At 32.2% G+C, this 14112-nt stretch overlaps 1 protein-coding gene across 5 annotated transcripts; it reads left to right on the top strand.

The window, feature by feature from the left end:
- Positions 1-1050: 1050 nt before the first annotated feature.
- LOC115715606 (TPR repeat-containing protein ZIP4-like) lies at positions 1051-3388 on the top strand. 5 transcript variants are annotated; one of them, XR_009684440.1, is made up of 4 exons: positions 1055-1391; positions 1560-2208; positions 2985-3060; positions 3193-3388. XR_009684440.1 is itself a non-coding variant. In XM_061103943.1 (3 exons), exons 2-3 carry the CDS (start codon positions 1940-1942, stop codon positions 3347-3349), a joined length of 426 nt encoding a protein of 141 aa, XP_060959926.1. In that variant the 5' UTR covers positions 1051-1391; positions 1560-1939; the 3' UTR covers positions 3350-3388. The 5 variants fall into 5 exon arrangements, 3 of the variants coding, with proteins under 3 accessions (XP_060959926.1, XP_060959927.1, XP_060959928.1); XM_061103943.1 differs by lacking the exon at positions 2985-3060 and having other exon boundaries at positions 1051-1391; XM_061103944.1 differs by having other exon boundaries at positions 1052-1391; positions 2985-3388.
- Positions 3389-14112: the final 10724 nt, after the last annotated feature.

The raw sequence follows: 14112 nt of genomic DNA, 5'->3' as shown, positions 1-14112 counted from the left end.
TTAATAAGTTAGTGAATTTTAGTGCTAAATTCTTGATCTACTTATTGGAAGCTCGGTTATATAGACCCATGGTCCCCCCACTAGTTGAGATAATATTGCTTGTAAGACTCATGTAATTGGTTTTGATTAATCAATTATAATTCTCAAATTAGACTATGTCTATTTGTGAATTTTTCACTAAGTAAGGGCGAAATTGTAAAGAAAGAGTTTATAGGGGCATATTTGTTAATTATGATACTTTGTATGGTTCAATTAATAAATATGATAAATGACAATATTATTTAATAATTATTTATAGTTATTAAATAGTTAGAATTGGCATTTAAATGGTTAAATTAGAAAATTGGCGTTTTTGAGAAAATCAGATGCAGAAAAGATAAAACTGCAAAATTGCAAAAAGTGAGGCCCAAATCCACTTGTATAGGGCCAGCCACTTTTGTAGGAATTTAAACTGATTTTTTTCATTATTTTAATGCCAAATAATTCAAACCTAACCCTAGTGGAATGCTATAAATAGATAGTGAAGGCTTCAGGAAAATTACACTTAAATTTTCTATTTTTCCTTCAGAGAAAAACCTGAGCCTTCTCTCTCCCTATCTTTGGCTGAACCCACTCTCTCTCTCTTCCTCATTGAGATTTCGAAATACTTAGTGTATGAGTAGTGCCCACACACAGCAAGTGATACCTCAATCATAGTGAGGAAGATCGTGAAGAAAGACTTTCAGCAAGAAGGAGTTTCAGCATCAAAGATTCAGAGAAAGAGATCCAGGTTCAGATATTGATAATGCTCTGCTACAGAAAGGAATCAAGGGCTAGATATCTGAACGGAAGGAGTCATTTAATTCCGCTGCACCCAATGTAAGGTTTCTTTAACTTTATATGTGTTTATTTCATCGTTTTAGAAAGTTCATATTTAGGGTGTTAATAAACATACTTGTGAGTAGATCTAAGATCCTGGTAAAATAATTTCCAACAATACAGAGGCAGATACTATTTACAATTTACATGCATACCCGCTCATCTAAAACTGCCCATTAAAAAACCCAAGCCATTGATTCGGGTTTGCCTTGCCACCCTCGTTTTTTATGCTATTGTAAGAATTGTTTGAGCTGAATTTACATGATTTTATTTAATCTTACAGTTTGCTTGTCAGCCTTTTTGCTATAAAAATGTTCTTGGAAGAATTGTTTGAGTTGAATTTACATAATTTTTTAATTACCTTTATTTGGCATTTTTTTTACAAGTATCCTCATAACATAACTTCTCTCTGGTAATTCCAGTGAAATAGAAACTCGCAGCTGTTTGTGTACACCACAAAATTGTATAATATGGCAATCGAGACCGATGGAACAAATGGCTCTCTTATTTTGTTGAAGCAAGGAGCTGAAGCTGTGAGTAGTAAATTGATGAAAATACTTATAGTTTGTTTAAAGAACTATGTAAAATGAGATCCAAATACATGTCATGATGCTTGACTTCTTTTCACACGTTTAGTGAATATTAACACTGACAATTTTCTCTTTTTATGCTTCTGAGCGTACCATTCTGGATGTTTGCAGAGAATTTTTGAATCAGCTTTTGTGGGAAGGAGGTCGATTATCAAGGAACGCTTTTCAAAGAAGTATAGGCATCCATCTTTGGATTTAAAACTTAATCTCAAATGCTTGAATGCAGTTAGTTTCTTTTTCTTTTCTCTCTCTTATTATTCTCAGTGTACTACTCTCTTTCGTGTTGTTCGGATCGCCTGAGCATCACAAAGCTCTTGCGAATCAGTACTCGGAGTTCAACCAGTGCGTTGAACGAAGCCTTGAGGCTTATGAACGGGGCTCTGGATTTGTATGAGAAGGGACTGCACGCAGCGAGAACAAGGGAATGCATGCTCGAGCTTAAGGAATTGAAATCGAAGACTCTCTGATTCATCTCAGCAGTTCATCTGCAGATGGGTGAGTTTGAGAGTGTTATTAAGTGTGTGAAGGTGTTGAGAGAAGGTGACAATGAGGACCGTCATCCTAGCTTGCCTGTGCTTGCCTTGAAGGCGTGGTTGGGTTTGCTAAGGTTTGCTGAGGCAGAGAAAGAGCTGAGGGGAATGGTGGTGAATAAGGGGATTCCGGAGAGCGTTTGGGTATCTTCTGTGGAGGCTTACTTTCAGGCTGCGGCATTAACTCAAACAGAGAGAGCTCTCTCTCTGTTTGAGTTAATGCCTCAATGGTAATGTAGTTGTTTTGATATCATTCATTCTTGAAAATGAATAACTTGTTTTTCGGATAAGAAAAATTGAGGAATTGCATGCTAATGAGGTTACTTGTCTTTTGGTAGATGGAAATTTGGATGTATATGATTATGATGAGCTGAAGATGTTTTGAATCTTTAGATATGCTACAATGGTTTGAGCAAGAAATAACTTTGTTTTTCTGAATCCATTGTTGTTTTTTTTTCTTCAATTTTAATGGCTTATGTTTGTGACTTTGAGGTTTGAATGTAGAAATGTATAAGTATCACTGTCTTGTACTTTTCTAATTGCTTATTTACTGAAATGTGATTTGTATTTGTCTTTCAAGTTCTGAGGTTTTGCTTCCAAACATTGTAAATAGGGATATTGAGCATCTTCTGATCTAAGAAGTGTATATTTGCAATGACATGGAGGACTATACTTTCTGATATGATGCTTTCATATGTGACAATGCGAATAGCGGTTTCTGTTATTTTTTTTTCTTTAAATATGAATTTAAATTAAAGTAATATACGTGTATATTAAATAAATATAAATATACATGTGTTTCCTATTTAAAAGTTATTTGAATGTTATTCAAATTATTGTTATTTTTTTTATTTTTTTTTTAAGAAACTGAATATTTTTAGCTATGCTCATAAATATCATCATGAAATAAGGAAGCAGTTTTAATTATTGTTGTCCACCTTTAATTTCTTAATTCGTATATAAAATTGTTAATTTTTTGAATTTGAACTTGGGGATGTGATATTAGGTTAATTGAGTGCTTAGTGTCTGTCCAGATTCAAAAGTATTTCCTTCTTCTCCTCTCTCCATAGATTTGCTCTCAGGTCTCAATTCCATCTCACTGTAATGCAATTTTTAATAATCTCACTTTCATATTTATAATGTTTAGATTTAATTAACTAACACTAAAACTCTCTTTCTTTATCATCGTCTTCTCCTCTTCTTTCTCAATCAAGGTCAATCCTGAAGCCTCCACTCCAATTTACTCGCTCCGTGGCCTCGACAACTTCAAGTTCTTCTCATTGTCTTTCTACTGGTACTGGTAAGAGTACTCTGTCTTCATTGTCTTTTTACTTCTCAACACCTTATCGTCTTTTTACTCGTATAATATGAGTAAACAATTTATAATAATGGATTTTTGTTCTTTTTTTACTCGTATAATATCAGTGATAGGATTTTTGTTCTTTTTTTCTTTTTAATAATGGATTTGCAAATAAAGTTTATAATAAAACCTTGGACACTTATTATAAGCAAAAATTATCCATGAATTACGATAAAATAAGAAATATATTTTTCTATTTGTTTAAAAAATCTATATATTTTTATAATAATAACTCATATATAGTACTAGCTAGCTAGGACCATGTCAACTCCAGAATAAAATGCAATAAAATTAAGAAAAGACTTAATTTATTTATTGTAAATAATATTCTACACTTTGTATTGTATTGTAAGTTTTCTTCATAGGACGATTCAACTAGAGTCACCTTAATTATATACTTTGATCAAACAATCTAAATAAGAAGGAAAAAAAAAGTAAACTTTACCTAAAACTAACATTTACGTGCATCGGCACGTAACTCCTACCTAGTTGATCTAATAAATCTTTACAAGAGGGTATAGTAGCTAAGAACAATGTCAATGAAAAGAGTGTTAATTAACTCTCTAACTAACTCAAAGATAGTTCACATTAAACTAGTAAACCTCTAACTAACTAAAGTCTAATCCTAACAACCTTGATACTCCCCCTCAAGATGGGCTATATATGTCCTTTAAACCCATCTTATCTTTGAATATCTTGAACTAGTTAGGAAATTGAGGCTTAGTTAAAATGTCAGCTAGTTGTTCTTTTGAGGAAACTTGAACTGTCTTCATAATCCCTTCTTGCACAGTCTCCCTTACTAAGTGACAATCTATTTCGATGTGCTTGGTTCTCTCATAGAAAATTGAATTCGCAACTACATGTTGAGTTGATTTATTGTCACAATGAAGCAATGTAAGCCCTTTATGCTCAATTTTCACCTCCTTTAGGATAGATAAAATCCAAACAACTTCACAAGTTGTATTGGCAATTGCTCGATATTCAGTCTCTGCTGAAGCCCTAGAAACAATATGTCGTTGTTTCTTATTTTTCCATGAGCTCATTAAATCTCCAATAAATATGCAAAATCCTATACCTTCTTGTATCTAGACAGGCAGCCCAATCAGAATTAGTGTAGGCTTGTATTTTAACTTCAGATGCAGCAGGAAAGAAAGTTCTTTGGCTAGGAGATTGTTTCACATATTCTACTACCCTATGTGCTGCATTCAAGCAACTAACTCTTGTAATGGATAGGAATTGACTCAGTTTGTTAACTAAGTATGGATTGTTTGGTCTTGTGATTATTAAGTATTGTAGTTTTCCCACAATGCTTCTTTATAGGGTTGAATCTTCCAATTATTCCTTTTCATCTTGTCCAAGTCTAAGATTGGCTTCCATTGGTGTACTCATTGCCTTGCATCCAAGGCAACCAAGATCCTCTAATAGTTGCAGGGCATATGGTCTTTGGGAAACAAAAACTCCCTTATTTAATCTAGTAACTTCCAATCCTAAGAAGTATTTCAGTTGTCCTAAATCTTTCAATTTGAAATGAGCATTAAGTCTAAGTTTTAGTGCTTCAAGTCCTTAAACATTGTTGCTAGCTAAAATAACATCATCTACATAGACCAGTAGAAAGATGAATCCTCCATTAAAGTGTTTTATGAATAGAGAATGGTCTGTTGTAGCCTCCCATTTATGTTGATTGGAAGAAAAAAAAAGATGACTCCTCCGTTGAAGTGTTTTATGAATAAAGAATGGTCCGTTCAAGAGTGGGAAAATACTTCAGCAAATAAAGCGCTTGAAAACTTTACAAACCACTATCTTGAGGCTTGTTTGAAGCCATAAAGTGACTTTCTTAGCTTGCAAAAAGGGTTTGGTGGTAACTCCGCCTTATGTCTATGCCCTAGAAGTAGAGGCATATAAACATCTTCTTGGAGATCACCATGTAAGAAAGCATTGTTGATATCTAATTGGTGTAGATGCAAACCTTTGATTGTAGCAAGAGCAAGAACTAGTTTAACAGTAACGAGTTTACTGACATGACAAAAGGTGTTAGTATAATCAATCCCTCGTTGTTAGTTGTAACCCTTTGCAACTAGCCTTGCTTTGAATCTTTCCACACTGCTATCTGTTGGAAATATTTTACCAGGATCTCGATTTACTACCATGTATGTTTCATTAACATCCTAATATGAATTCTAAAACAATGAAATAAACACATATAAAGTTTAGAAAACCTTACATTGGGTACAACGGAATATAATGACTCCTTCTGTTCAGATCTCTAGCCTTTGATTCCTTTCTGTAGCAGAGCATTATCAAGATCTGAACCTGGATCTCTTTCTCTCCTTCCTTTGATGCTGATTATCCTTCTTGTTGATTGGATTCTTCACAATCTTCCACACTATGATTGAGATACCACTTGATGTGTGTGGGCACTCACTCATTCACTCAAGGTTCGAAATTGAAGAGGAAAAGAAAAGGGAAGTGGCGGCTATAGAGAAAGAATAGGTGGCTCAAATTTCATCTGACAAAGTTAAGTGTGAATGTGAGCCATCACTATCTATTTATAGGTAACCACCTAGGTTTAAGTTAGAATTATTTGGCATTAAAATAATGAAAAAATAAATGATAAAACCCATTAAGTGTGGCCGGCCATGGGCTTTGGATATTGGGCCTCACTTATGCAATTTTGCTGTTTTATCATTCCTGCATCTCATTTTCTCAGAAACGCCAATTTTACAATTCAACCATTTAAATGCCAATTCTAATTACTTAATAACTAAAAATTAATTATTAAGTAATATTGTCATTTAATATATTTATTAGTTAGACATATAAAGTCTCTTAATTAACAAATAAAACCTAGAATCTCTTTTCTTACAATTTTGCCCTTGCTTAGTGAAAATTCATAAACTAGACATAGTCTAACTTTAGAATTATAATTGATTAACTAAAATCAATTAGCTGAGTCTTACAAGCAGTATGGTCTCAACTAGTATGGGGACCATGGGCCTATATAACCGAGCTTCCAATAAGCCGAACCGAATTTACCAAGTAAATTCCCTAACTTATTAATTCCTTATTGAATCCACACTTAGAACTTGGAATTGCACACAGTCATATAGAACGCTCTATATGTTCCACAATATTGATACGCTATTAATTATCCTTTGTTATAATCCTAATTTGATCAATGACCTTTTATTAGATGATCTACATTGAATAGGGACTAAATTACCGTTACACCTTCAATGTATTTTATCCTTAAAATACTTAGCTCCGTATAAATGATATTTCAGCGAAGTGAAATGAGATCTCAACCATTTATCTCTATTTAGCTAAGCTCGAAGGATATCATCGTTTCACTTCTAAATTCCTATAGAAGTTATAGACTCCATATTTTTGTTAGCGCTCCCACTCAATTATACTATCATGTTCCCAAAATGTACGTATCACCCTCACCAGAAAGTAGGCTTAACTAACAAATCAAAGAACATGTATAATACTCTTGAGATCGAACCTAGCCATATCAGGATTAAGATCATTTGATCTAGGATCAACGGGTGATATTGAATTGAATAGATTTTACGGTAAATTTTAATATATCTAATCAAAGTTCAATATCGGCAGACTTTCTAGCACAAAGGCAAGTCTAGAAATCTGATTTGGTGTCGTCTAAGAGTATTAAATACACCCTTATCGACTAACATATAGTTTCTCTTCTTGATCTTAAGATTTACTTGATTTTCTTCCAATGTTCCTTTCCTGGATTAATCTGATACCTACTCATTACTCCTACTCAACAGCAGGTGTCTGGTCTAAGGCATACTAAAGCATATCTGAGACCTCTCACTGTTGATTTAAGGAATTCTTTCATGGCTTTATCTTTTCTGGAATAGTTGAGACTTTTCCTTAGATAAATAAAATCAATGCCTAGAAGTCGAGAAACTTCTATAGATTGCCATTAGAAAAGAAAATGCTTCAGCATCTTACTAAAGTAAGCTGCTTGCACTAGAGTAAGTAATTAACCAGGTATACCATAAGTCATAGGTTTAGATAAACTCAAACCTATAATACTAGGAACAGGAAGTTTTGTTAAGTCCATTGAATAGACCTACAAACAAAAATTTCCTTTCTTGTCCTTGTAATAGAAAACTTTAGGTTACTCCATGTGAATGGATTAAACCATAGTTCTCTTGGCTTTTCTTCTTAGTTTCTTATCTTGACAATCCATTACTTGTTTAAACTCACAATGGATTTTAATCACTAGTGTCTTCCAAGTTATAAGAAGGTGAGTTCTTAGAAACTCTCCCACTACAACAAGGTACCGTGAACTATGTCAAAGAAAACTAAATGGTATAGACCTCTTCAGTTGTGTTAAGACAACAGAGGCAGTGGGATCATCTTGCAACGAATAAGATGATAGAACACTTATGGAATCAAGAAAAAATATCTCCTTTATTTGCTACTTTATTTTCAGACTTAGTCATTTTCTTAGAAAAGTGGTATTTGTTTAAACAAACACTTTCTTATCTAATGACTATGGGATGGTCCACCCCTAGTCACTTAGAATAGCTAACAAACATGCAAACCATTGTTAACAGTTCTAGCTTTTCGATTAGGTCATCCATGAATCTAGTAATGGTTTACACTAAGTACCCAACCATTGCATCATTCTGAAATTGTATTACCATAGAAGGACTTAGGCAACGACTAATAACTAATCATCAATATGCAAATCGAATTTCTGGGGAGGTAAGTTTGGATAAAATTCAAAAATCAACTTAATGATCTTTGAACTGCATATCTACTAACTATTTCTCCACCCCTATCAGTTCGCAAGATCTTTAACCGCTTACCTTAATGGTTTATCACCATTGCTAGAAATTCATGAAATTTTTTAAACATTTCAAATTTCTTTTGCATAAGGTAAAATCTAGAGTGATCGTATTAAGAATATAACGAAAAACTCATATCCACCCCTGAATGTACATCCATTTGCGAATGAGATGAACTTATTTTCAGTGGATATAGACATATTAACTCTTTGCAGAGATTGATCTTGTCAAAACCACTATGAACAAGATACAAATGCCATAGATTTAAAAAATATGTGGTTGTGTCTTTTGATGACTTAGGTTTAGTTACATCAAAGAGTTCTTAGAATAGCGCAAGTGGATCCTGGTCACAGAATACTAAACTCATATTCCATACTAACATACAGTTTGAATCTATTGATAGAAAAATGGTTATTAAACACTTGTGAAAGTGTAACTGTATTGTATTTTGGAAATAGAAATATAAAATATTTATTTGGAATCTAAAATTTAAAGTCAAAGACTTAAATTTATACCAAATATAATGAGTAATTATTTTATCTTGGACCACCACTACTAATCTAACTCTAAGTCTGATTTGCCCATACAAGTAGGAGATTTCTAAGATTGAGGATTTATATCAATTCAGGATAGAATTTCGGGAATATAATAAAAAATGTCATTCAATTTTTTTTAAAGAGAAAATATAGAATGGCATTATATGATTTATAAACCATTTATCTAATGATATATTATGTAAGCTAATTCGAAGAAAGAATAAGCTAAGAGGAATTAGGATAATTTCGTTTTAAATAAGAATCCAACGATGCTTCGATTAGCGAGAGTCAAAGTTATTCTTATTTATATAATCTTCTTGTTTCATATTGTAAATACTAGTCAAAGGTGTGATCAATTGATGAACAGCTAAATGTTGCATTTACAATATTTATCTTTCAAGATCTAACACTATCATGTTTGTCTAATGGTTGACAATCCATTAGGGATTTTTGTCCCATTAGAACAACAAACCAAGTTAGACCAACAATGAAGATTCGAAATTAAACTACAATTTAATAGTTGAAAATAACATGGTTCAATATAAATTCATACACAATTCAGAAATTATTAAACATATAGCAAGTAGGAATGACAAGTGAAAATACTAAAACATACAATCCTAAATAATTTCTAAGGTCTTCAACAAACTGATATCAGTGTCCCGTTTAGGCGATAGTCAGTGATACCATCCATTGAATAGAGTTGTCAGCTCATCTAAAATGATCAACATTCTAGCAGTCTTTTATTCGATCAAGATCAGAATCCAGCGTTGTCCCGTTTAGGCGAGAGTCAAGGCTATTCTATCTTATGAGCTTCCACCATTGTTTCATACTTTTGTAAGTCTTATACAGTCGCCACCATTAGGGTGATCAATACTAATATAAAAAACTTACAAAAATACTTATCTTTCAAGATTCTACGGCGCTAACTTGCTAATGAACGTTCCTCCATTAGGGAGGATTACTCACTAAAACAATAGCTACGTAAAACCAACAATGGAGATTGAATATCCTAATAATAGTAAAGCTCATTATTCAAAGTGTATTTTCTTCTAATATTTATTTTAATAAATTTATTTTAAATATATATTTATTTAATTAAAATTTCTAATTTAGAATGAAAAATTCTAAATATAAATTTTAATTTAATATTTATAAAATTATACTTAGATGGATATGAAAATAACATGAATTATTTCCATCTTAGTAATTGTTATCCCAAAATTGGCACTCAGACGTGACATCACGAGAATGGTGACACGTGGCATCTACTTAGGGCACCTGGTCAGATCAACATGCCGAGCACGATGCCTCGCTGGCATGTCCATAATGGAATACCCAACGAGCCGTGCAAAATGAGCAACACTTAGCGAATTCAACCAAGCACATCGTGAGTCACCAGCTCAATCCCTATAACTCAGAGATCAACTTGTGTGGATGTGGCATACACACGATCCCACTATCAGTGTATTTAGCCTCAATCCCACGATCCTAGCATTCAACATTGATCACACGATCTTTCTGTTTATGCGCATTGTAACGAGAGAGGAAACTCTTCCTCCTCAAGTTTCCTGCCCTATAAATAGTGAGAAATGTTCACTGGGAAAAGGACGAAAAAATTGTACGTCGAAACGCTATAAGCTAAGGCTATCTAAGAATTATATATTCAGAGATATTATTGTAAGAGCTATAAGAAAAGGAATCTTCTTCCTTATTCTTAAGTCAATACAACTAACGAGGATTAGGCTATTACCGAACTGCTCGGGGCTGAACCTCTATAAAATTTTTGTGTCTTCTTATTGCTTTACTACATATTCTTATTACGACATATCGTTTATCGCTAATCAAAAAGACTCATTGTCGTTGGCTAAAAGCGAAGTCAACATTTTGGTGCTTTCATTGAGAGCAGAATCACACATCTCTCTTTCGACACGATGGTGCAAACTCGTAGAGGCCTGTCCGACCAGGCAAACTCACAGACGCTAGATCCAATGTTGCAGGACCCAGGGAGTTCGAGGGTTCCACCCGCTATCAATCCTGGACAGACGGGAAGCGTGGTGAATGATGGAACAACGCCTGTTACTGAAACTGCACCTGGTGTGCAAGGGACCGGAAACAACGGTTCTGCACACAGCCAGGACGTTCATAACATGACTGTTCCACCAGGCATCAACGTCCAGACTGTTAGGTTTTATGCCCTAAATAAAACTCTTTACAATCTGATTAGTTATCAATAAAAGAAATTAGAAGTGATTGATGTTTGCATGAATTCTACATGCTAGTGGTTTAACATGTTTAATATGTTTATTACATTCATACACACAAAATCAGTTAAATCCAGATCATATGTTTATTCACAATTACAGTATCGTCAACACAGTGGAATGTGATTGTGATCATATGAATCAAAAGTTTTGGTCCCTGTTTCATCAGTGTTATTGGATTTACACTAATGTGATAATCAGCGATGATGTGTACTTACACTTGGAGTAAGTGTTATGTTCTTTCCAGGACATTAGTAAAGTATACTAGTTTCGAATGTATGGAGTATACATTGGACTGGACCGATATTGCAACTAAGTTATGATATTACAAACTTATCGTTATACATATCTTTCCAAGTCAATATCAGTAGTTGATCTTAAGATTAAAAGAATCTAAATCCTGATATGCTTGGGCTCAACTCAGGAGTGCTATTCATGTTCTTTGATTTATTAGTTAAGCCTACTTTTGGGTCAGGGTGATACATATATTTTGGGAACATGATAGTATGATTGAGTGGGAGTGCTGAACATAAATATGGAATCTATAGCTTCTACTGGTGTATAGAAGTTAAGTGATGATTCCCTTCGAACTTAGCAAATAGAAGTAAATGGATGAGCTCTTGTTTAACTGACTAATTATTAGATCACTAAACACCACTTACAGGTAGCTAAGTGTTTTAAGGGGCAAAATACATTGAGGGGTGAGAACGGTAAAGAAATCCCATCTCGATGTAAATCATCTATATAGAGGATCTTTAAATCACAATAAGATTATAACAATGGTTAAATGAGATAGTATATTGGTATCGTGAAACATACAATATGCTCTATATAAGTCTGAGAGTGCAATTCTAAGTTCTAAGAGTGGATTCAACGAAGAATTAATAAGTAGGAATTTACTTGGTAAATTTGGTTCACTTATTGGAAGCTCAGCATATAGATCCATGGTCCCCATTCTAGTTGAGAACATTCTGCTTGTAAGACTCATTAATTGATTCGTGATTGATCAATTATAATTCTAAAGTTAGACAATGTCTAATTTTATGAATTTTCACTAAGCAGGGGTGAAATTGTAAGGAAAAGAGTTTTCTAGGTTTATTTATTTATTAATAGACTTTATATGTCTAATTAATAATTAAATTAAATGACAATATTATTTAATAATGTATTTTAGTTATTAAATAATTAGTTTTGGCATTTAAAAGGTTAGAATTGGAAAATTGGCGTTTTTGAGAAAATAGAGATAAAATTTGATAAAATTGCAAAATTAAGTGAGGCCCAATAACACCATATGGCCGGCCACTTAATGTTGATTTTTCAAATTATTATTTTCATTATTTTAATGCCAAATAATTCTAAACCTAGACCTAGTAGTTGCCTATAAATAGAAAGTGATGACTCAGTCAAATAACAAGTTTTCAGATCATCTTTCTGACAGAAATTTCTCTCTTCAGAAAACTGAGCCTTCCTCACTCTCTACCTTGGCCGAAATCTCTCTCTCTCTCTCTCTCTCTCTTTTCCCTTCATCTTTTTCGTGACCCTAGTGAAAGAGTAAGTGCCCACACACAGCAAGCAGTAACTCAATCATAGATTGGAAGACTGTGAAGGATCAAAGCTTGAAGAAGAAGGAGATTCGGGCTCAGATCTTGATTATACTCTGCTACAGAAATGAATCAAGGGTTAGAGATCTGAGTGGAAGGAGACATTTATTCCGCTGCATCAATGTAAGGTTTTCTTAACTTTATATGTGTTTATTTTATCGTTTTAGAAAGTTCATATTTAGGATGTTAATAAACATACTTGTGAGTAGATCTAAGATCCTGGTAAAATAATTTCCAACAACTGGCCTCAGAGCCATGGTAATCGATTTACTTACATGTAATTTGGACTTTAAAACGATTGTTTGTATGTTCTTTGGATGGTATCATGTTGTATTGAGTGTTATTTGATGATTGATTGATGTTTGTGAAATTTTCGTAAAAAAGAATTGTGATTTCGTTTCTGGAATTATTTTTTTTTGGATATTATGGAAAAAATTAAGAAAGTTAGCCTTTTACAGAACTCAATTTGGATTTTATTTGAATTAGTTATGATTTTTTGAAGATTTGACAAAATCGGGGCTGTGCTGATATTTTCCTGCGATCGCAGAACTGTCCGTACAGTTTCGAATTTTTTCTTTTTTCTTCAATTTTTCATACTTTTTCATGGAATTAACTTCCAATTTTTTGTATGGTTTTGTATATATACTATTACTATTCCTAATTCAATTCTAATTATCATTTTGAATTAATTTAATTTTTTTTTTAATTTAATTCAAGATATTAGTGTAATTTGAATTTGAAGAGAATTAGTATTTATCTTTTTGCTTAAAAATCTATCTTATTTTTAAATTTGATTATATTTTTTTTAAATTTAAGGTCAGATTTTATAAGATATTTATAATATCTTTTAAGATATTTATAATATCTTTTAAGATATTTATAATATCTTTTAAGATATTTTAAAAGTATCTTATCTTTTAAGATATTTTAAAAAATATCTTATCTTTTAAGATTTTTTAATTAAATCTTTTTAGATATTTTGACCATATTTAAATATAAAATAAGATATTTATAATCATGTAATTTTAAATAGATATAAGATATTTTGCTAACTTTTAAATTTTGTTATTTTATTTATTTGAATTAAATTTAAAAATCTGAAAAGATATTTCATTTATCTTTTCTAATTTTTATTTAATTTTTATTTTTAAAATAACATTTAATTTTTAAAAGTAGTTAGCAAATTTTGAAATGATATTTAGGTTGGTTGAAACCTAATTTTTCAAAAAGTAGGTTTAATTTTAAATATATTTTTTTTAAATTTCGATTTTTTTTTTTATTTCCGAAATTAAATTTTTTTTAATTTTATTTTATTTTTCAAAAATTAAATTTTTTTTAATTATTTATTTTTCGAAATTATTTATTTAAAATTAAATAAATCGTACTTCCAACTATCCAACTAACCTTGTTGCAAGAGTATGTGTTTTTAGCTTGTGTGTAAGTTTTAAAAACCTATTATTACTTGATTGCAAATAGCCATGGTTACTTTTTGCCAGATCTAATGATCTGATGGCTCCCTTGGTCAAGTTAATAATTTGTAACAGGTAAATTTT

The sequence above is a fragment of the Cannabis sativa genome, chromosome 9 (assembly GCF_029168945.1).
Source record: "Cannabis sativa cultivar Pink pepper isolate KNU-18-1 chromosome 9, ASM2916894v1, whole genome shotgun sequence".
Taxonomy (NCBI): domain Eukaryota; kingdom Viridiplantae; phylum Streptophyta; class Magnoliopsida; order Rosales; family Cannabaceae; genus Cannabis; species Cannabis sativa.
The sequence above is the reverse complement of the archived record's forward strand: the minus strand, read 5'-3'. Positions and strand labels throughout refer to the sequence as shown.